This window comes from Neolamprologus brichardi, chromosome 3 (genome assembly GCF_056152115.1).
Source record: "Neolamprologus brichardi isolate AB-2024 chromosome 3, ASM5615211v1, whole genome shotgun sequence".
NCBI classification, from domain to species: domain Eukaryota; kingdom Metazoa; phylum Chordata; class Actinopteri; order Cichliformes; family Cichlidae; genus Neolamprologus; species Neolamprologus brichardi.
Window position 1 is genome coordinate 11,067,440 of NC_142106.1, and position 21,980 is coordinate 11,089,419.

General features: G+C 46.2%; 2 protein-coding genes across 2 annotated transcripts; one reads left to right on the forward strand and one right to left on the reverse strand.

Annotated features, from left to right (window-relative positions):
• The first annotated feature begins 2,593 nt into the window (after positions 1-2,593).
• Positions 2,594-12,433, forward strand: LOC148103477 (CST complex subunit CTC1-like). The gene is made up of 25 exons (XM_087838886.1): positions 2,594-2,890; positions 3,124-3,208; positions 3,588-3,687; positions 3,763-3,985; positions 4,340-4,569; positions 4,650-4,779; positions 4,857-5,159; positions 5,240-5,362; positions 5,444-5,673; positions 5,848-5,992; positions 6,066-6,268; positions 6,342-6,511; positions 6,586-6,700; positions 6,846-7,248; positions 7,330-7,419; positions 7,747-7,884; positions 9,450-9,496; positions 9,599-9,684; positions 9,817-9,952; positions 10,067-10,135; positions 10,209-10,371; positions 10,571-10,626; positions 10,724-10,880; positions 12,037-12,157; positions 12,270-12,433. The coding sequence occupies exons 1-25, from the start codon at positions 2,705-2,707 to the stop codon at positions 12,359-12,361; spliced, it is 3,801 nt and encodes a 1,266-aa protein (XP_087695012.1). The 5' UTR covers positions 2,594-2,704; the 3' UTR covers positions 12,362-12,433.
• Positions 12,434-16,623: 4,190 nt separating this feature from the next.
• On the reverse strand, positions 16,624-19,273 carry LOC148103478 (low affinity immunoglobulin gamma Fc region receptor II-like). Its single transcript, XM_087838119.1, has 6 exons — positions 19,174-19,273; positions 17,872-17,907; positions 17,437-17,697; positions 17,112-17,357; positions 16,936-17,025; positions 16,624-16,715 (listed from the first exon to the last, which is right to left on the reverse strand). Exons 1-6 carry the CDS (start codon positions 19,202-19,204, stop codon positions 16,624-16,626), a joined length of 756 nt encoding a protein of 251 aa, XP_087694245.1. The 5' UTR covers positions 19,205-19,273.
• Between the last annotated feature and the right edge of the window lie 2,707 nt (positions 19,274-21,980).

The window sequence follows — 21,980 nt, forward strand, 5'->3', positions numbered from 1 at the left end:
CTTGACAGGCTCAGCCTGCTGCGACCAACAACACTAACTTTCCTCCACCGTGCACCTCAGGCCTCTGCAGTTACTGATGATCATCAGCCCTGGTTGGAGATTTCCAATCAGAACACCCAAACACTTCATTTGAACCTGAACTCACTCTTTACATGAACTTTCAGCCCAACACTAATGTGGCCCTAAGCTTAACTTCAGTTTCACACCACTGTGTGTAAACCCAGCTCCACTTGAACCCTCAAACACCAAACTAATGTTTTTATGGTCATTTTCATAAAAATATTGGAGACCACATTTAACGTAATTAACAAAAACATCCACGCCACATCATTAGAAACAGGCTTTGTTACAGGAAGTATTTCAGATTTGACAAACATTGTTCATGAAGAACAACATTATAGAAAACTTACATTTGAGGGAAATGTCAAATATGAACAAACATTTATTTTTTTATGTCTTTCTTGTTTTTACAAAAGGACGAAAGGTTTAAAGTGACAAAAGTTCAAAACAGTTCTTACAAAACACTTAAGCAGAAGGTGTTACGGCCCAGTCTGGGGGTGCAGGTATGCAACATAAGGTTTATAAGGAAGTGACCCCGCCCTCATCGTGCTATGGAGACATGGAGCCAGCGATGAAGAGAGGAGGCTCTGTGCTGTGGGAGTGTTTAGAGTTTGGGTTTGCCAGCTTGTTTCATTTTGTTTTGTGTTTATTTTATCTGAAAGCGTGAAAAACGTGAAATGTCTCAACAAAATAAAAATGGTAAATATCCTAAATTTACTTTAGAACGACTTTGGTTTGACTCTTTACACGTAATATGTAGAGTTATATGGGAGTTAGTATATAAACTCTTAACACCTAGTTAGCATGAATAAGTGATTTGGTATTTAACACTAAATCAGAGTTAACGTACCAACTCTCCAATAAGAGTTAAATTAACTTATATAGACACTTTAAAAGAGCTGAAATCAAATCTGACAGTCTTCATTTGGACATGTTGGATTTGCTGTGTGGTAAGGCACCTGGGCCAGATGGCTTTCTGACTTTACAAAACCTTCCCAGAAAAAAGAATAATTCCACTTTTTAACATGTATGTAGAAGCATATCAAACTGAGGCTCTCCACCCACTGTGAGACAGGCAGTGAGTACTGTGAAACCTGCTAAATCTGCAGAACACTCATCATTTAGAGTCTGACGGGGGTTGACACTAAAATACTTTAAATGTTTAGCATGAAGATCAGACCCTTGGATCGCACATTTGATTCACTTTGTACCAAAGCATCAAGGGTTTCACAATATAAGAAGGGTTCTAATATAATTCATGAGAGATTTGATGCTAACAATGCAGCTTTATTATCACTGGACGCTCGTCAGGCCTTGGACAGAATAGACTGGTCAGATTTATTTAACGTCCTCCCAAGATATGGATTTGGAAATCATTTTCTCAGATGGGTTCAACTTTCGTAACAAACAATAGTTTTTAAACCTGTCACATTGGAGCGTTCCACTCATCAGGGGTGCCCGTTATCTCCAATGTTATGGAACCTCTGGTGATGACACTTAGAATGAGAGCTGTACTATTTGGTTTCCAGTTAGGAGATCGAGAGCAGAGATTGGCCCTAGGACCTTTACTAGGCTGTCTGTTAGCATAGCAAAATTAATGCTACAAATGGAGCTATTTAGACGATTTTCTGGCTATAAATGACTCAAAAATCCTCCGTCCTATTCCTGAACAAGGATGAAAGGTTATGCAAAGTTTTTATACTGAGTCAGTTCCTCTGCCTCCTCCAAAAGAATCCTTTGAAAAGTTAAACGATATCTTTAATTGATTAATTTGGACTAACAAAAGTCCTAGATGAAGACTTGGCTTGTTGTACCTGCCGTGTGAAAGAGGGGGTTACAATTCTCTAAACTTAAACTGTATCACTGGTCTGCACAGGTGCGCTCAGCCATGCTCTATTTTTCCACTGAGACACCCGCAGCCTGGATAAAAAGTGAACAAAAAACAGTGACAAACCTTCAATTTAATCTGCATTTATACTCTGCAAGATATATATATATATATATATATGTATATATATATATATATATATATATATATATATATATATATATATATATATATTTTTTTTTTTTTACATATGTATGTAAAGTATATGTAAAGTTTTTTAAGTTTCCACTTGACAGAAATGTGTTTTTGTTTGAGATTCCCGAGGATCGCACAGTGTCATCCTCCTGAAAAGGAAACACCTTGTGGCCTCAGGTGAGCTGCAAAAGGTGCTGTCAGTCACATGACCCTGAGCCTCAGCAGGAAGTCTGACCCCTTCATAATAAGAGCATGTTCCTCACAGACACCTGCACTAATCAGGCTGAGAACAGGCTGGGCTGGAGTCACGTGATCGTTTTGTAGTTCAAACACAGCTGTTTCCTTTCCTGAGTTCTTATCACATCTCCTAAACACATTTCCTCCACCTCAGAACGTTTCTATCAAGGAAAAGTGGTTAGGAAAGGAGGTAGGAGACCACTGAGTGTACGTGGATGTGAAGGGCTTTTATTGTGAAATGCAGGGTAGGGAAAAGCTGTTCCGCACATGCGCGGTAGAGATCCTGCGTGAGCAGAGACTAGTCGGTTTAATAAGTTTGATGATTTGTTTAAAATACAGAACAAAAGTAAACAAAGTTGGACGGTAGGGCATCATGGCGGCTTTATGAACGGTGAGAGGCGGGAACACGGGGGCGACGGTCAGAGGGAGGACATCAACAGGAGGAGGACCGGAAGCTGTTTGAAAGCCGTGAGCGGGAGTTTGTCAGCAGGGGGAGAAACCGACACCCGGAGCGAAGACATGGACCCCCTGCAGGAGCTCCTGGACCGGGTCAAGCCCAGCACCGAGGCGGTGAGTCCCAGACTGACCCTGTTTGCCCGAACTGAGCGATAAATAACAGTCTACGTACATGCAGAGCCCTGCGTACGTACTGCCTGCGTCATGACGTAAGGCAGAGCAGCAGCCAATCACTGTTTCGAGCTAATTCTATAGCAGAAATCCATACAGAAAAGAGTGAATATAAGGATGTGAGCCTGTTTTACATTTATTATTGTGACCTCCGACCTGCTGCTTTGTTTCTTTAGGAGTCCCTGTGGTTAAAGAACATCTTCACCTTCATCTCTGAACACCTGAGTCCTGTGGTGTGTAGCTCCGCCCCCTCGCAGACAGGTGAGTTCCTGTTTGTTTGAAACAGCTGGCTGATAAATCAGCTGTACTTTAAATCCTTAATGACGATGTTCACTTATGAAACCAAATACTATTTAAACCATTATTTAAAAAGTGAAAGCAGGGCTCACCTGCCCTCACAGGTGTCATCAGTGCAGTCCAGTGTGTAGATGTGAGTGTGGTTCAAAGGTCAGAGCCATGAAGGTGACCGACTGTCAGTGAGCAACAGGGAGGACTAAGAGTCTGAGGATGAAGAGCAGCTGCTTCCTCAGGTGGTCCCACCTGTTGACACACCAGCTCTGGTGTCCACTTCAGGTGTTCTCAGTGGGCGGGGCTTCAGTTGTTTATGTTTGTGTTTACCCTTTAAACTTTGTTTTCCCAGGTAACCACGGTGACCTCAGCCTCTTCGATCTGAGCATGTGTGCGGTGCAGGCGATCCAGCAGCAGATGTGTGTGGCCCACAGCTTACCTGTCAGCTACAGGTAACGCTCGCTGACATCATCGCTGTCGCAGGTCACGTGACCTGGCCTTACCGCTGTCCTCCCGTCTGTCCGCAGGCTGCTGTCCGTCTCCGAGCTCGTCTCCCAGCAGCACCTGGCCTGCGTCAGCAACCTGTCCTGGAGCACCAATCAGCAGAGAGCCTGGGCCAGGGAGGCGGAGCTCGCCGTGCCGCGTCAGAGGGCACTGCCGAGGGTCAACTTGATGCTGATTGGCTGTCTGAAAGAAGGCCCTGACGGAGAGTACAGGCTGACGGACGCCAGCGGCAGCGTCATGTGTGAGGTGAGTCAGAGGGGGAGGAGCCTAACCTTAACCCAGCAGGAAGAGGAAAGCACAGCAGTGGAGGGCCTACAGGTAACAGGAGGGCGACGGCGTTCACGCCAAAAACCTGAACATGAGGACCATTTCCTGACGTTGTCATCGTCCATCAGCTGGTTAGTTCTCAGGAGCTAATCTAATCTGATCTAATCTGATCTGATCTAATCTAATCTAATCGAATCTAATGCAGCTATTAAAACAAACGGCATCACTGCAGATCAGAGCTGATGAAGCTGTCATCATCAGTACAGGCTTCCAGCATCCACCCAGGACACACTCCGCCACTCTCTCACCCGCGTCTCTCTCTCTTTCATCCAGTGCCTGTCTCTCTCGCCCCTGTGGCTCGATCGTCCCGTTTTCCTCCCTCACTGGAACTACATCCCCCACAATGCATCGGACCAGGAAGAGGCCGCAGGCTTCTTGGAGCTGATTGGCTCCCCTGTCCTGTTGTGTCCTGGTGCTGAGCAGGGATTGGCTGCTGCTCCTGGAAGGGTGGAGCTAAGCGGAGCAGTGGGAGTCGGAGAGGCCGGCAGGCTGCTGAGGCACAGGTGGGTCACATGACCTCTGAACTGCAGTGGAGTTTCTGAGCAGTGTGTGCGTGACAGATGTGTGTGTGTGTGTGCTCCAGGGTCAAAGGTCAGCGGCTGAGCGTGTTCGGAGAGGTGGGCTCAGTCTGCCCTCTGCTGGCCGTGGCAGGAACGACCTTCTTTTGCTTCACGCTGACGGATGAGTCGCGCTCGCTGCCCGTGCTCGTACAGGTACCAGCTCTCTGAGGATGATGATGGTGAGGAGGGACGATGAAGCTCAGTGTGTGTGTGTGTGTGTGTGTGTGCAGGACAGCAGCCGGCTCAGCTGGATCCAGCGTGTGTGTGTCGGGCAGAGCTTGTGTGTGACAGCTCTACGTGTGTGTGCGCTACGAGGCTGGAGAGGAAACAACATCCTGTGTGTGACGAAGCGCTCCGAGCTGCACGCCGACTACACGCACACACAGGAACACACACAGGAACACACACACTCTGAGTCCCTGCTGCTGATGTCACAGCCTGCTGAGGACGACTGTGAGGAGGCGGAGCATGAGGAGGTGGAGCTGGACCAATCAGCTGTGAGGATAAAGCAATCCAAAGTCATCAGCTACCAGGTGAGAGCGCTCTGAGCTCTGATTGGCTACCACATGTTTGTACCTGTGTGCTGATTACTCAGCCTCCTCTGCTGTGATAGGGCATGGTGACTGAAGTTGTGAGTGAGGGGGCGGGGCTCTACGTGCTGGATGGGAAGGTGGGTCTGTGCGTGGCCTATCAGCCGGCGGCGAAGAGGAAGCTGAGGGCGGGAGACAGAGTGGAGGTGAGTCACATGACGTCATCATGCCCGTTTGTGTTCGTGGCAGCCACGACTAATAAAGTTTGATGGTTCCTCCTCCTGCAGTTGCATCACGCCCACTTCCTGTACCGGCCCTGCCCGGACTTCCCTCCCAGCATGCTTTGCACCTGCCTGCGCTCCAGCCTGAGGGTGACGGCCTTCAGCAGGGCGGGAGGCTCGCCACCCGACAACCGCTGCCCGGGAGATGGGGTGTTACCACGGTTACTGCTGCAGAGAAACACAGATGTGTCCGATTACCTGTGGACGTGTCACCTAAGCTCGCAGCTGGCTCACAGGTGAGGCTCCACCCACCACCACCTGTCCACAGTCAGAGACAGCAGAGCCTAACCTTTGTCCTCCTGTCCTCCACTGGCTCTGGCTTGTTTCCTGGTCCTGGTCTTGGTCCTCACTCTCGTCCTGCTCCTGGTCCTGGTCCTGGTCTTGGTCCTGGTCCCGGTCTTGGTCCTCAGTCTGGTCCAAGGTGTGTGGAGGCAGCAGTGTGTGTGCTTGCTGTCCTGGAGGCTGATGGAGACTCTGAGCAGAGCTGGAGGACGAGGACGCAGAGACATCTACTCCGAGATGCTGGACGAGCCTCACACCTGTCCTGTCACTCAGGTAGGTCCCACTCTCACCTGTCTTCCTTACAGGTGAGTGTGGAGCATGCTCAGTGTGCTCTGTGTCCCTGCAGTACAGCGTGTCCTCGGCGGTGCGTCAGTACCTCGGTGTGTCGGAGCTCCTGGAGTCCCTGCAGACTGACTGCTGGTCTTCGGCCCCTCTGAGCTCTCTGCTGCCCCCTGATGGCTCCAACCTGACCTCCTCCCAGATCAACGGGTTCCTGTCCTGGTCTTGCAGGACTCTGTCCTCCGAGCCTCGGGGTGGAGACGCTGTCAGGTAAGGTGACAGCAGCTCCTCACATGAAGTCATGTGATTACGTAACAATGATTTTTGCCGGTTTGTGTGTCAGGCAGCGCCCCCTGCTGCTGGTCGGCGTGCTGGAGCTGCCGTCACAGACGTCTGAGTTCAAACACTCGATGCAGCTCAGAGACGCCGCGGGAGCTGCAGCCTGCGTGCTGACGGAGAGCAGCGAGGAGGAGGAGGGAGCGCAGAGGGCGGTCTTTAACAGCGCCTGGATCGGTACAATGCACGCACACAGACACACACAGGGACACACAGCTTTATTCTTTAATGTGTGTGTGTGTGTGCTGCAGGTTGTCTGGTGGGTGTGGTGCAGTTCACCATGGTGACAGAGAGATTCCTCCAATCAGATTTCCCCTCCTACCAACACCTGGACCAGGACAGGTTCATCACACACAAACACTGCAGGTACACACACACACAACCTGCAGCATGCTGACTGCTCATTGGTCCATTCTCTGTGATGTAAGAGGGCGTCTGATTGGTTCAGGATGTGAGCTTCCTTCCTGGTTGTGAACATTATGAGTTAAATAAAGCTGGGTTCAATTCACAGGGTTTACCTGCAGTTCTCTCTGGACCACCTGCACATCCTGAGTCCATCTGTTGCCATGGAGACACACCTGAGACACAAGGGGGAGGAGCCAGGAGGGGATGTCACTGCCAGGAAGCAGACAGTAGAAGAAGAGACTGCTGGGAGTAAGAGGAGGAGAAGAGAAGAAGAAGAAGGAGGAGACTCCGGCAACCCCTGGCCCTGTGTCTCCATGGTGATCAGTGTGCAGCAGAAGGAGGGTGTGTCCTGGAGGAATACAGGGGCGGAGGCAGAGGATCAGGAGGCAGGGCTGAGATTGTGCTTCTCAGTGAAAGCTGCTGTGATTGGTCCAGTGGTCAGCTGGAGGCGGGACCCAAAGAATGAGCCAATGACAGAGAAAGAAAGTGAACAAAAGCAGGAGAGAAAGGTGAGAGACGCACCTGTGTGTGTGTACCTGAGCTCACCTGGATACACAGTTACGTGTGTGTGTGTGCGTGTGTGCGTGCAGGTGGTGCTGGCGTTCTCAGGTGTGTGTACGCGGTGGTTTCCTGTCCTCCAGCCTGGATGTTTCTACAGACTCATCGCCGCTAACACTCAGGTATCAACCCAGCTTTGATGATGTCACTAAGGGGTGTGGCCAGAGGTTCGCCTCATCGGTCTCTGCTCTCTGATATTAGTACACATGAACACGTTTTTCAGCTTTAACTGTAGTTGTTCACACACTGAGGTTAATTATGGAGTCCCACAGGGTTCAATGCTGGGACCAGTTCTGTTTACATTACACATGCTTGCTTTTGGCAGCAGCATCAAAACACACAGCTTACATTTTTACTGCTATGCAGATGATACCCAACATTCCTGTTTGTGGGGGAGTTGATATGACCTGAATCCTTGCAGCTGATTGGCCCATGTGTCTGTCAATCAGGATCCCAGTGTTTTGATTGGCTGTGGAGTTTCTGGGCGCAGTGGGGTGGATCTCCACGCTGAGTCAACCCTACAAGTCAGACGTGGTTGGAGATTCCACACTCTGACACGCCCACTGCTGCTGCCCACCTGCAGACAGGTAACACTCGGTTTGCTCCCCGTCTTCCTCCAGGACCCTTAAACTTTTTTTATAGAGATTGACAGACCATGTGACTTTCACGCATTGCATTGTGGGTACAAGTGGCAACAAAATCAAAACACTGCATCAAACACTAGCATTTCCAGCACCAGTAATCATCAATTCTGCTCTTTTAACCCCTACTTGCATTTTATTTGCCCCAAAAACAGTGATGTACAAAACGACGGAGAACACGGCTCCGCACAAAGACAGATGTGACGAAAAGGCAAAAAAAAAAAAGGACGAGTAAAAACTCAAAGGAGTGAAAGGGTCAGACCCACACGAGCATACAGAGTGGAGTAAGGACGTTAGCGTGCTGCCCAACTTTCATCACACACATATTTACTATTATATGGTCCTAAGTGTGAGTGCATACACTCACAAAATGTTTAGTAACTTCAGATCCTGCAACAAGCCCAGGTCCAGTTTACTTTGGTGATTTGGACTATTCCATTTCACCGCTGGGGTGGCAGAGCAGGTCAGCCAGTAATCAGAAGGTCACTGGTTCGATCCCAGGCTGCCTCCTGGCTGCCCAAATATCCTTATATTAACCCCCTATACTAACCCCATGTCTGCCTACTGGTGGTGGTCAGAGGGCCCGGTGGCGCCAGTGTCCGGCAGCCTCGCCTCTATCAGTGCGCCCCAGGGTGGCTGTGGCTACAATGTAGCTGCCATCACCAGTGTGTGAATGATTGAATGTAGTGTAAAGCGCTTTGGGGTCCTTAGGGTCTAAGTCAACTATACAAATGCCATTTACCGTTTATTTAGCTGTTGTATTGTTTCTTTATCTCCAGGCCAACACATCTATTTGTTGTTTCAGGTTGTAGTGTTACACAACATTTTCAGATCTAATAGAAATAAAATAAGTGTTTCATAATTCATTCAATTTGTCTTTATTTATAACTGGCATCATTGTTTCATTCTATTATAGAATCTTACAAGAAAGAGGCAAAATTATATTTATATTATATAAATATATTTCAAAACAACAAACTGGAAAACAGTTATTCATCACTTGATTGCTTCAATACAACACGTGGGCACATATATGCGGACGTTTCGTGGCTGTTTTGATCTCGCTCTCTCTCTTAACCGATCAAATCTGGCTGTGGAAGCAGCTTTAAACTCGGTATGACCAGGCTGATAGAGGGGCCCAGTCTGGATCACATTCCTGCATTTTGTAGGCTGGTTTTCCTACAAACACAACAAACATTAACCCGCAAAGCCACAGTGAACAAAGCAGCATAGCAACGAATTCAATTCAAATCAATATAAGACTTATTTGTAACCTACATCAACAATTATGATAAATTACGTAATAACTACAACAGAAGACTTGATAATACAACACAGTTAATAATACAGCAGCTTCTTGCCATTTTTTGTGTTTCTTTTTATTACTGTGTGTCTGTTTTCATGTGAAAGCCTGCACGCGCTAGTACCACTTGCCACTCGTACCCACAATCCTTTGCAGTTTTACCCCAGAATGACGTCACATTTTCCATCTCTATTCTCTATGTTTTCAGGCCGTCCCACCCACAGTCTTGTCTGTCTCAGAGGTCTTAGACTGCAGGTAAACTGCTCGTCCCTCACTGAGTCGCCCCCTGTGGCCATCTGAGGAACTGCAGCTGCAGCCTGCTTTAAACTCTTACTGGTGTGTGTGTGTGTGTTTCAGCTCAGAGCTGGTGTGTTTTCAGGGTGTGGTGTCTGAAAGGATCAGTGTGAACAACAGGACTGTCCACTCTGGACACACACACTCAGGTACAAACACAACATGGGGGTCTATGGGGGCGACTCACTGCTGCCTCTGCTGGACACTCGAGGAACTGCAGGCATCAGTGCTTCAGGTACGAGTCTCAGGTCTGACTGTTAGCTGAATGTGTGTGTGTGCAGGTGTGCGTCTCACTCTTTGTGACCAAGCTGGGAGGAGTCTGCAGGTGTACCTGGACTTAAGCCACACCCCCTACCCACCTGGCCTGTTGCCGGGCAACATTCTGCTGTTGTCTGGTTTCCAGAGGAGGCTGTCCAGGTGAGACACACATAGACAGGCTTATAAATGTTTGGACTCATTTCCAACAATGTTCACTACAAAGTTACGCCGATGGTTACGTACCTGTGTGGTTTACCTGTGTGTGTGTTTCAGGACAGGAAGTGTGTACTGCACGTACTTACCTGTCAGCTCCATAACTGTGGTCTCCCTGGGAGACAGCAGGTAAGTTTACAGGTAACGTCTGGTTCACGTGTTTGTCGTGCTGTTGTTTATTTGTTTGTTTGGTTTCTATCAGCTCGGCCCAGCCTCCTCCTCCTGCTCCCATCATGCACCTGGGCGAGTGGGCTCTGAGCAGCAAGCAGAGGTGCGCTGTGGGACAGGTCAAAGGTCACGTGGTGTGTTTCCTGTTCCTGCAACTGCAGTGGAGCTGCTCGCTGTGTGGCAGCGTGTACACACAGGTACTGCATAAAATACACACAGTGTGTACAGGATGTGTTTAGTTGTAGTTTCTCGGGTGCAGTACTCAGAGTGCTTCATGTGTTGTTAGCGTGTTGGTGGTGTGTTAGTGTCGGTGCACGTAAGTAAAGTGTGGTTTTGGAGGAAACTGCTCACGATTTCAGGTGTGTGTGTGTTTACCTGTTGCTCTCTCTCTCTCAGGGCTGCAGCAGCTCTCAGTGTCGCTCGACCTCGTCAGTGTTTCAGTCCAAAGCAAAGTAAGAGCAGCTTCCTGTTGAGCTCACCTGCTGATGTTAATCACCTGGATCAGTCAGGTGACAGTCACATGATCAAACCATGTCGCTCTTCGATCAGGCTGGTGATTGATGACGGGACAGGTGAGGCTCACGTCTGGTTCTCCGCTGCTCTGGTTCGTGCTCTGCTGGGATTGGCTGATACTCAGTGGGAGGGGCTTCAGAGAGCGCTCAGGGTCAGAGGTCACATCAGAGTCTTCCCTCGTGGGCAGAGCCAGGTCAGTAGCACCTGTCAGGTGTATATGTTTACCTGTCACAGGTGAGTCACGTGCTCATCGTCGTCTTTAAACTTTATTTTGTCTTTAAAATTTAAGATGAGGCTTTAACTTTGAAAGGGCACATCCTGTTTGCATCCTGGTAACAGCTCCGTCTGCTCACACCTTTACTGCTGAACTGGTTTGGGGGCGTGGCCACTTCCACCTTTAAAAGTCTGTAGGTGTGACGGACCCACGCTGGGCTCACGTGAACAGGAGGGAGGGGCCTTACAGCCGTGTGTTGTGTTGTGACTCCACCCACTCAACCTGAAGAAGCAGCAGGTGGTGTAGTTCTGAGGGTAATCAGGGCTGACCAGCTCCATGTTCACTGCAACACCACACCTCCCACATGGAGGGTGGAGACCACAGGGGAGGGGCAGGGCAGCGCGAGGCATTTAGGACTTGGGTCACACCAGGAGAACCCACAGGGCCCCTCCACCCACAGGTGGAGCTGTGTTAACTGGATATAAGTTTTTGTCCTTTACTGCAGAAAATAATTCTAATCATAAGAAAGTGAGATTAGTGTCAAAAACACAAACGTGGAGTCTAAACTGAGACGTTTCAAATAACAAGAAGACGTTTTAACTCCATAAACTGTGACACGAGACTCTTTATGATTAATGAGCACTTTATGGTTTGAACTCATCTGTTATTTGTTATTTACTTTGCAAAGATCCGTTTGTAGACTCAAGTTCAAACTGAGGGTTTTATTCATATTTACAGTCGGTGTGAAAACGTCAGAAGGTTTGAGTGAAAAGAGAGAAACAGATGTTTGTGAGGATTCACATTGTGGATATCTGAGGTTATCAGAGTGTCAGGAAGGGAAACCTGAAGAAAGTCAAAGCCTGTCAGAGCAAAGACTCTATAGGCTGCACAGGGACGCGCTGTGAGCTCACAGAGCTTCACGTCTGCAGACACCTTCAGCCACACTGCTGAGTCGTCCTGTGGAGGTGAAACGAGAAGAAGATGCAGCTACAACCCAAAGAACAGCGTCCACACAGTGAAGCACGGTGGGGACACTGTGGTGGGGCCACCACAGAGAGAAACAGGCGTCCTGCAGGACGTTTCCACAGGGCCGAGCCGTGAGTCTGCAGAGACATAACCTCTGTGTCTGTCTCAGGTGTGTGACGGGGACGCTGACGACTTCCTCCTCCACTTCCTGTTGTCTCTGTGCAGCAGTGATGTCATGATTCGGCCGTTCAGCCTCACCTGCAGGAAACACACCAACCAGAGACCAGAAGGTAACCCCACCCTCACCACCCTGACCACCCTGACCAACCTGACTGCAACCTTCAGAGTCGTGTGTGTGTGTGTGTGCGTGTGTGTGTGTGTGTGTGTGTGTGTGTGTTTCAGAGGTGAGGAGGTTCACTCGAGGAGACAGAGAGTTCCTGACCAGACTGGCTCCTCCCCTTCAGCTCACCTGTCTGCACCTCCACCCTGACTGAGCTCCACCTGCTTTGTTCTGACTTCACCTGTTTTACATGTTCATGCAAATAAAACTTTATTGTTCCTCCTGTCACACCTTCTCACCTTCACTGACTACAGGAAGTGATCCCTGTGAGTGGCGCCCACATCAGAGACGTTCTCAGATGGTGATTCATAAAACCTGAACCAGTAAAATCTGACAGTAGAAGGATGATGAGTGAAACTGGTTAATCTGGTGTTTGTGGCACAGAAGGTTTGACCTCCGCTGTGTCACACGCGTACCTGAACAGGTGCGCCGTGCGGCTCTGGGTCAGGTGTAACTCCCACAGTGAAGTAAAACTAAACACTGAACGTGTTTCAGTTTGTTTACAGACGTCAGACGGTGAAAGCTTCAGCCTGACGAGGAAAGAATCAGTCTGCTTTAAATCACACTTACTTTAAAATGAATTCCTCCTGACCTTCATGTGTTTTGTATTATTTGATCTTATACTGAAAGAGTTGATCCATCGACACATTTTAATCCTGCAACATTTCACCGTGTTAGTTTGTCATAAATTGGACTATTTTAGGATTTCAGTTCATCTTTCCAATAAAGCTGGCAGCTCTGAAACAGCTGTTCTCTCTGAGGGTGTTTTACATGTAAATAAAAGTGAAATAATTAAATGTAAGTTCTGTGAACAGACCGTCCAGTGGAGCTCCTCAGGGCTCTGTGCTTTCACCACTTTGTTTTCTATACTAATGAGTGTCAGAGCACGTCAGCATTAGTCCTTCAACATGGTCACAGCCACTGATGAAGGTGTTCAAATGTACTTCCGGAACATCAGCTTCTGTTCTATGGGAAGCAGGGAAAGCTGTGATGATAACCTGCTACGAATGGAGGAAAAATACATATTCCCATTGACTCCTTTGTTAGACAACACTGCCACCATGAGGACACAGTGGAATATTGAACTCGGGTGATACATATGGCCACTAGAGGGAGATGTTCCACTTTAAAAACTAACATGGATACAAGCAGATCATCAGTGATGCTTCCTCACCTGGTGAATACATAAACACATAGCACGTTGAGCATGTGCAGTTCCTAATAAAAAGCTTGATTTTACCTAACTGTGGATAAAAATTACTTTCACTTAAATGTGTCCTGAAATATTCTGTGTACTCTGTGACTGTGGGGTTCAGCTGTACTTCCTGATCAGACTGTAATATTTCTGATATAAAGTTAAGAACAACTCGTATATTCCAGAGTCAAGTGAAAATATGTAACATTCACAGTCAGGAGTAAAAAGTACTTTCTGCTTACAGTCTGTACTCTGCTGATCAGCACGACACCAGCAATGTTAATGCGCAGCAAGTGAGCTTTTAAGGTAAATGGTGAATTGACGAGTCCCTTTATGTACTTGTGCACTTTGTGCCGCAAGCCTCATTCACCTGTTCTACACTTAAGTGATCTAACATTCACCCTCCAATGAATGCTTCAAAGAGCAACTTGGGGTTCAGTTTCTTAACTAAGGGCACTCTGGCAGAATGGAGTGGCCAGGGATCAAACTGCCAACCTACCAATCAGTAGATGACCTCTGCCTTCACATGATTCACAACATCAGCGTCTACACTGAAAGCTTTCCACCTTAAATAGCTGCTGTAGGCAGTGTCACAGTGAACATTATTTGTTGTTTGTAGTTGGCTGTTAAAGAAGAGAATGTGGGAAATTTTTGCTATTTTTCAAACCAATAAGAAAGTTACTGTGAAATAACATTGATAAGGTGATATTAATGATGCTTTCATATTGTCACTTACATTTTCTCTAATACTGATGGGCCCTTTCAAACCCACATCTCTGTTCTGTCCCTCCTTTGTCATTTTTAGATAAAATCCTTATATACTTTCAAAAGACAAAAAGAAGAATTAAAAAGACTTTAACAGCACTTAAACACCACACCCCAAAACTGAGGCCCCCGACTGGTCAGAGGTTCAAGCTCAGGTCAAAGGAGCATAAAAAGTAAAGTGATTAGATGCAATCACAGGTACAATCAGTTAAAGAGACTACTTCAGTCTCTTAAAGGCGAAAAACAAACAAACAAGCAAAAACAATTATCACTGTATAGCACAAAGTCAGTTAAAGTATATGAAAAAAAGTCTTTCTCTCCTTTTTTGGTTTTTGTAATACACATTTGGACACTAGGGGCAGTTACTTTTTGAGGGACTGTACAAATAAAGGAAGGCTGTAATTTCTGGTTTTGGCCAGTGGGGGAACTCAAGAGTTTATAGTGGTATTTCTATAGCACAGGGGTAGGCAACTCCAGGCCTCAAGTGCCGGTGTCCTGCAGGTTTTAGATCTCACCCTGTGTCAACACACCTGAATCAAAGGATTAGTTCATTACCAGGCCTTTGGAGAACTTCAAGACATGTTGAGGAGGTAATTTAGCCATTTGAATCAGCCGTGTTGGATCAAGGACACATCTAAAACCTGCAGGACACCGACACTCGAGGCCTGGATTTGCCTACCCCTGCTATAGCAGGTATGAAAGCAGTGACATTGGCTGTATCCCAATTCAGGGTCTGCAGCCTTAAAGTACGCAGCCTCAAGGGCCGCATACTCAAAGACCGCTAAGACCGGAAGTGCGAGGCTTGTGAAATGGGACGGTCTAGCCTCTGTTGCGCTGCCCAGGTTGCCTAGCAACCATGATACTAACAGCTGGAAACGTTTCATACAGCTTTGTGTGACATAAATGAAGGAGAAAATCTTTTGTTCAAGTGTTTGTTTCTACATGAGCTTTGATCATTCTCTGATTAAGCTCAGCTATTGAACGGCGTATATTTTAAAGTAAAGGCTGTAAAACCAAGTTAGTACAAACGTCACTAATGTCACATAACTTTGCCGACATGTGGCCAACAGTAATGTTTTAATGTTCTTCGTTATTAAACATTTGCACATAAATAAGTGACATAATATTCAGTACTTACTTAAAGTTTACTCTTCGGCCGCCCCTCATCCACTGTTTTTTTCCGGCAAAATTATCCACACCCACCGCCGCGCTATGCATTCTGGGATATGTTGGGCCACAAAGTCTACACCGCCGCATCCTTAAAATTCAGGGAAATGAAGGACGCATTTGAGGGACGCATTTTGAGCAGCCTTTGAATTAGGACAGCCTTCGTCACGTCGCTGTGACGTAATCGGCCTTAAAATGCGGCCTTTAAGGCTGCAGACCCTGAATTGGGATACAGACTATGTTATTTAAAGGCTGCATGATTAATGCAAGAGAAGAGCTAACATCAATACAATGAGGTGAGTCTGTGAATGAAGCAGCAGCAGAGCTGTTTGGACTTGTTACTATTTTTACCAAACAACCTGTATTAAACTTAATGTAGTTTAATACAGGTTGATTAGCAGCTAGCTTGTCTCTGTCCACGGTTAAAGACAAAGAGCAGCAGTAGCTGGGCCTCTTTGTTCTGATGGTTTTTGGTCCATAGCTGACAGCTTCACATCTCTGCAGAATAAAATGAAATACTGTACCACAGGTGCAAGTGCAACAGCACAGCTATGGAAAAACATGTTTATTATTTGTAACATTGTATTATAAAGAGAATGTCTTATGATCATTATAAACAACAACACATTTTCACAGACTTCTTACCACCTCTGTTGTGAAACGCAGAGTGAGCACAAAGAACTGAGGGGGAGTTAATGTGAAAAAAAGGTGGACGACCACAAAGCTGCCATCTTTTTTCACTGCAGTCTGACACTCTTCACCACAGAGGACAAAGTACACGTGTTCTCACAGCATGAACACTTTTATTTGTCAAACCAGAACACCCTGCGGTGAGAAGTCTCACCAGCTTCAGGCTACAAATACAGTTAACTGGTATCATCAACATGATGAATTTCTTTCTATCAGAAACAGGATGCTGGACGACTGCAGAGCTGTTAGCTTCAGTTAACCACAGACCACAAACACACAGTCCAGCTCACAGAGAACAACACTCAGTGAGTACAGAGGGAAACACACACATTTTATCTGACTGAGCTGATCAAGTTTTAGGTCAATGACATACACAAAAAAATAATAAATATTAAATTTCGTGATTTCAGGTTTTGAACATGAAACATTTTCACACTTCTGATCATTCCTCACATGTCCATCATGTCCTTATAATCCATCAAAGTCAGAAACACTCCTCATGAACCTATGACATCATGTCCTCGCTTCTTTTCCTTTATATGTTCCCACACTGAACCAGAGTCTTTGTTATGCTATACAGTACACAGTGCTACCGTATTTCATTTGATTCTCTGTTCTTTACAATTTGATGCTTTGATGATGCTGTACATGACATGAGTGATGATGTCATCTTCTCCAGTTTCTTCTTGATCTGCAGAAATGAACAATAATATAAATTAAATCTAAATATAGATTGCATTTAGGAAAATTGTTACTTTAATCATAATGAATGTGAACTTTATTGTACTAAAAAAACTCAGACATGAAAGATCAGGAAGTCTGAGTCTCACCTTCAGGTTTCCTGTGAACACATCGTCTCACCAGCAGAACCAGTAACACCAGTAGAACCACAACACAGACTGATCCAAAACATGACATCACAGTTATGAGAGAGGAAGCAGGGTTAGAGATGGATGTAGGTGGAGGTGTGGATGTAGGTGGAGGTGTGGTGTTGTGTTTCCCTAAAACAAAGCAAACACAGTCATTAAGTTGTCGTCACATTGTGAATGTTGAAAGCTGCAGAAACACAGACAGGTGAGTGTGTCACCTGTGACAGTGATCCAGCTGGATGGAGACTCTCCATGACCGCTGATGTCACACTTGTAGAGGCCTTCATCAGACCTGGAAACATGCTGGATGGTCATGTGACCTGTAGGCTGCTTCCTGATGAGGGAGCCATCTTTATAGAAAGCAGCTGGGAGGTTGGAGGGAGTGGTCTTTGTTTTACAGAGCAGAGTGACGTCATCTCCCTCCATCACAGGGAGGACAGGACTCTGCAGGATCACTGATCCACCTCAACACAGAGACAAACTACAGCATTTCATCCATTTACACACAGCTTCATCAACACTAACTCCACACACTCAGCTTACCAGTGACTGTCAGGTTAACCATGTTACTGATGGGACCCTCTCTGGACTCACACCAGTAAACTCCACTGTCGTGAGGGAAAACATCAATGTTACAAGAAGAACCAGCTGGTTTTCCCCACCCATCTCCACACTGAGTCCTCTGTCGTGTACTTGTGTTTCTCCTCAGAGTCCATCCAGCAGAGCTGTCGTCCTCCTCACAGCTCAGAGACACAAAGTCATATTCAAAGAACTGAGAGCTGCTGGGACTCACAGTCAGACGAGCTGTGAGGGTTAATACTGGTTTGGTTATACTTTTGTTAGAACTGTTATAATTCTGTGATTAATCATTCATTTAATACGTTTTATATGTCAGCTCCATTGTGAAACATGAACCCAATCAGGTCATATCAGTGAGCATTTCTCAGGTTTAAACTGTGACAGAAGAAGGTTACTGACCTTGGTTTGTTGTGCAGCTCAGCAGTGAGATCAGAACTAAAGAGAAATGACACTCAGGTTGATTTTAGGTGAACATAAAGAACAACTCCACACAAACAGCTGACAAACACAAACTCGTCTCTCTCTGAAGTATCTGCACATTTTCTATTTGATGCCAGCAAAATGTTTAAAGATATTTGGTTGAAGATCTCTATATCCATTGTATCTGACTTGAAGCAGAGAGTGGGAGCTTATCCCAGTTGTCAGCAGCTGCTTCTATCACAGGTCCTAAAACTGTGACCAATCTGGCTTGACAGCTTTGAAAAATGTGAAGCAGGGCATAAATCTTTCGACTCTGAACTGTATTTTATGTTTTCCAACTTTTCCTGCTTATAAACACGTCACCAGAGACATTCATACTACACCAAAGTATTTAAAAAACAGATAATCAATTAAATGAAATAAACGTTACTGGTGTTCACTGCCTACTTAAGAAAAATAAAACATCTTCATCAATCAACAAAAATGTCTTGTAATATCAATACAGAACAGTCTGGGCAGTGAGTTACTGCATTTCTTCTATATTTTCTCACATTTGTCACGTAGAAAAACTGAGATTTGCTGTTGAAGCTGCACTAAAAATCTTATAGTAAGATATCTCAGTCACTCGTAACTTGTTATGTGACTCTTCATGTAAAATGAGTTCCCTGTCACACAGTAACTACAGGCCATCAATCCATCACAGACTAACAGTCACACCTACAACCAGTTTAGAATCACCAGCTAACAACACGTCCTTGTACTGTGGAGGAAACTTACAGACACTAACACTGCACCTCTGTGACACCTGTACTGTTACATATGATAAATAAATCTTTGCTTTTTTATTATGATTTTGAGATGTCTAGAAGAGTTTTCTTCTATGTTTGTTACTGACGTCAATGTATCCAGATGTTTCAACTCATCATAATTTTGATGTAAGAAGTATACATTTAATGCAGTCACATAGATCATGAGCACAGACTACACTCTGAGTATATATAAAATATAAACTGAATTTAAATACCACAGTACACTCATGTGTCCACTGTGCAGCTGTGTTGATATAATGAGTGAATGATTTGATCTTTTCACTGCCTGCTGTGTTTCCTCGACTCCTGAGCAAAGATAAAGAGTCACTTCAGACCTGCAGTTGGTCCTCGTGGTGTTTTGAACTTGAATTCAGCCTGATTTGTTTTTCATGTCTTCTCCTCCATCATCAGTTATCAGGAGAGCAGACAGTCAAAGTACAAGAATTCAAACAAACACAGAGATTCTACTTACAGAGCAGACACAGCACAGATGTTTCCTTCATCGTCCTTCTCACTCATTTGAGCTTTTTTTCATTTCTGTCACTGACACCAAGTAAAGCCCGCCCTCTTCCTCTGAGCACTAGCTTTCTATTGGTGGGCAACTAAATTCTTATAAAAGTGCAAGATATAAACTATAAACACGTATCTTTTAATGTAATGAGATTGCTCAGACATTTGGCACACAGATGGAAAGAAATTTCAGAAACAAGTCAAATGTCCTCTGTTCTCAGTGATCTGTAGTTTGGTTGATGAACAAATCCACTTCCATGTAGTTACGTCCCCCTCAGTGAGAGAGGCAGATATGAGCTGAAACACAGGAATCAAACCAGGGACGCTGCTGTTATGGAGCTGAACTGGAACCATTCAGACACTGAGGCCCTCTGAACACATTTTAATTACAGCTGTGCAGAGACACACTGATGACTGACTGGAACACTATGATTCACATGTTACATTAACACCATCCTAACACATGGTTTACATATGGCCACTAGAGGGAGATGTTGGATTTTTCATACTAACATGGATACAAGAAGATCATCAATGATGCTGTCATAGTTTGATTAAAAGACATTAACATAATAAATATGTCTGTATCTATTGAAAATGCATTTTTTATGGTAAATGTCAAGAGATATATTCTAAATGACACTCCTTCAGCTGAGAGTCAGAGAGTGGAGACACACATGCTGCAGTTTTTACTTGCAAGGGCGGTCACAGAGCGCTCACACCAGAGTGGGGCCCTGCGAAGTGCGCTCTGTTCTTGCACTTGTCTTTATTTATACACAAGAAAAGTAATACAATAATGAATACATTTGTTCAGTGGAATGTTGATACGTGAGCATGTGCGTATTTGATTTGTGTGTGTGTGTGTGTGTGTGTGTGTGTAACTCTGCCATTGCCGGTCCCAAGCCCAGATGAGAAAGGAGGAGGGTTGGGCGTAGGGCTAGCAACCCCACCCTGTAAAAACTCCAACTGCTACGGAAACAGCAAGTGAATCTCATTATCGACTGAATCAGGGCGAAGATGATCGGCAACCCTTAATGACGGCAGTGGAGAAAAGCCCTCGGGTCGTCCACTGCCCGATGCGTCGACCAATTTTTGACCCAAAAGAAACTACTCGTTATGGAATATGGAATGTACGGACTCTGTACCAAACAGGTAAATTGGCCCAGCTTCTATATGAATTTGACTCGTACCGTATGGACATCTTGGGCATCTCAGAAATGCGATGGGCAGGAAGCGGGAAGATGGTTAGTGATGGAAAGATGGTGCTCTACTCTGGCCATGCCCAAGACCATGCACGCGGCGTGGGCTTCATCCTCTCGCGACATGCAACAACATCATTGCTGGCCTGGAAGCCCATTTCAGACCGCCTAATCTTGGCTCGCTTCCAAGCTAGGCATGTGAAAGTCACAATTCTTCAAGTATACGCTCCAACAGAAGAGGCTGACGATACTGACAAGGATGGTTTCTATGCGATGCTCCAGGATGCCATTGACAACTCGCCGCGTCATGATTTGCTGATCGTGGGCGGAGATTTCAACGCGCAAATAAGCAGTAACCGGGACGGCCTGGAATCGACTATCGGCCCGTTTGGAATCGCAGCAATGACAAATGAAAATGGTGGGCGGCTGATCTCGTTCTGTGCGGCAAACCGGCTGACCATCAAGAACACCTTCTTCGGCCACAAGTGGATACACAAGGCGACGTGGAAGGCGGATATACAAACGAGATCGACTACATCTGCATATCATCCCGCTGGGCATCCACCATTAGCGATGTTAGAGTGTGGCGTGGAGCCGACATTGACTCTGATCACTACCTGCTAATTGCCAAATGTAAACTTCACCTGAAGCGCCTCCAACCACGACTGCAGCGGACAAGTCCTTTTAACGTTCAACGCTTAAAAGATGCAAATACGGCAGCGGAATTTCAACTCGAATTGAGAAACCGCTTCCAGCTCCTTGCTGCGGAAGGAAATAACAACGAAAATCCAGATACACTCTGGGATGAGCTAAAAGAGGCTGTGGTCGGTGCAGCAGAATCAAAGATTGGTCGCCGACGGGGTGGCTTTAAGGAGCGCTGGATCTCCGACCGTTCATGGGAACTTATAGATCAACGTCACTTGGCAAAGTCAGTTCGGGACCAGGTGGCCTCTGACCCACATGCTTCTGCAGACCAGCGTGAGAGGGCCATGGCCACCTACCAAGACCTTGCCCGACAGGTCAAACGTAGCCGCCAGCATGACAAGCGTGAATGGATCGAAGCTAAAGGCATCGAAGCCCAAGAAGCAGCCGATCGGAACGATACCCGAACCTTATATCGCATTGTACGAGATCTAACTGGGGTTCGTGGTGGCCGTGGTGTTCCAATCCGAGACAAAAATGGACGTGTCCTCCTTACTGCAGCTGAACAAGACCAACAATGGGTCGAACACTTCCGCGATACTCTGAACCAACCTGAGCCACCCCAACCGTTCGAGGCCGAAGACCTGGCACCTTCCATGGATCTTCTTCCTGTCGATATCAGACAAATCAGCATCACTGAAGTCAAGACAGCGATCCGACTCCTCAAGAGTGGAAAGGCCGCAAGCCTGGACAAAATCCTCGCCAAAATGCTGAAGCACGGCGGACCCCATCTTGAAGCTGCCCTTACAAGACTCCTAAACGCCTGCTGGTCAACATCACATGTACCCGATGATTGGACAAAAGGCACCATCATCAAACTTCCAAAAAAAGGTGATTTGGGTGACTGTAACAACTGGCGGGGCATCAC

Coding starts and splice junctions, on each gene's coding strand:
- LOC148103477 (XM_087838886.1), top strand. CDS start 2,705: ATGAACGGTGAGAGGCGGGAACACGGGGGCGACGGTCAGAGGGAGGAC. Junction 10,627..10,723: donor GTGTTTCAGTCCAAAGCAAA/GTAAGAGCAGCT, acceptor CTCTTCGATCAG/GCTGGTGATTGATGACGGGA. Junction 10,881..12,036: donor TCCCTCGTGGGCAGAGCCAG/GTCAGTAGCACC, acceptor TGTCTGTCTCAG/GTGTGTGACGGGGACGCTGA.
- LOC148103478 (XM_087838119.1), bottom strand. CDS start 19,204: ATGAAGGAAACATCTGTGCTGTGTCTGCTCT. Junction 17,358..17,436: donor GGTTAACCTGACAGTCACTG/GTAAGCTGAGTG, acceptor CTCTGTGTTGAG/GTGGATCAGTGATCCTGCAG. Junction 16,716..16,935: donor TCTCATAACTGTGATGTCAT/GTTTTGGATCAG, acceptor TCATTTCTGCAG/ATCAAGAAGAAACTGGAGAA.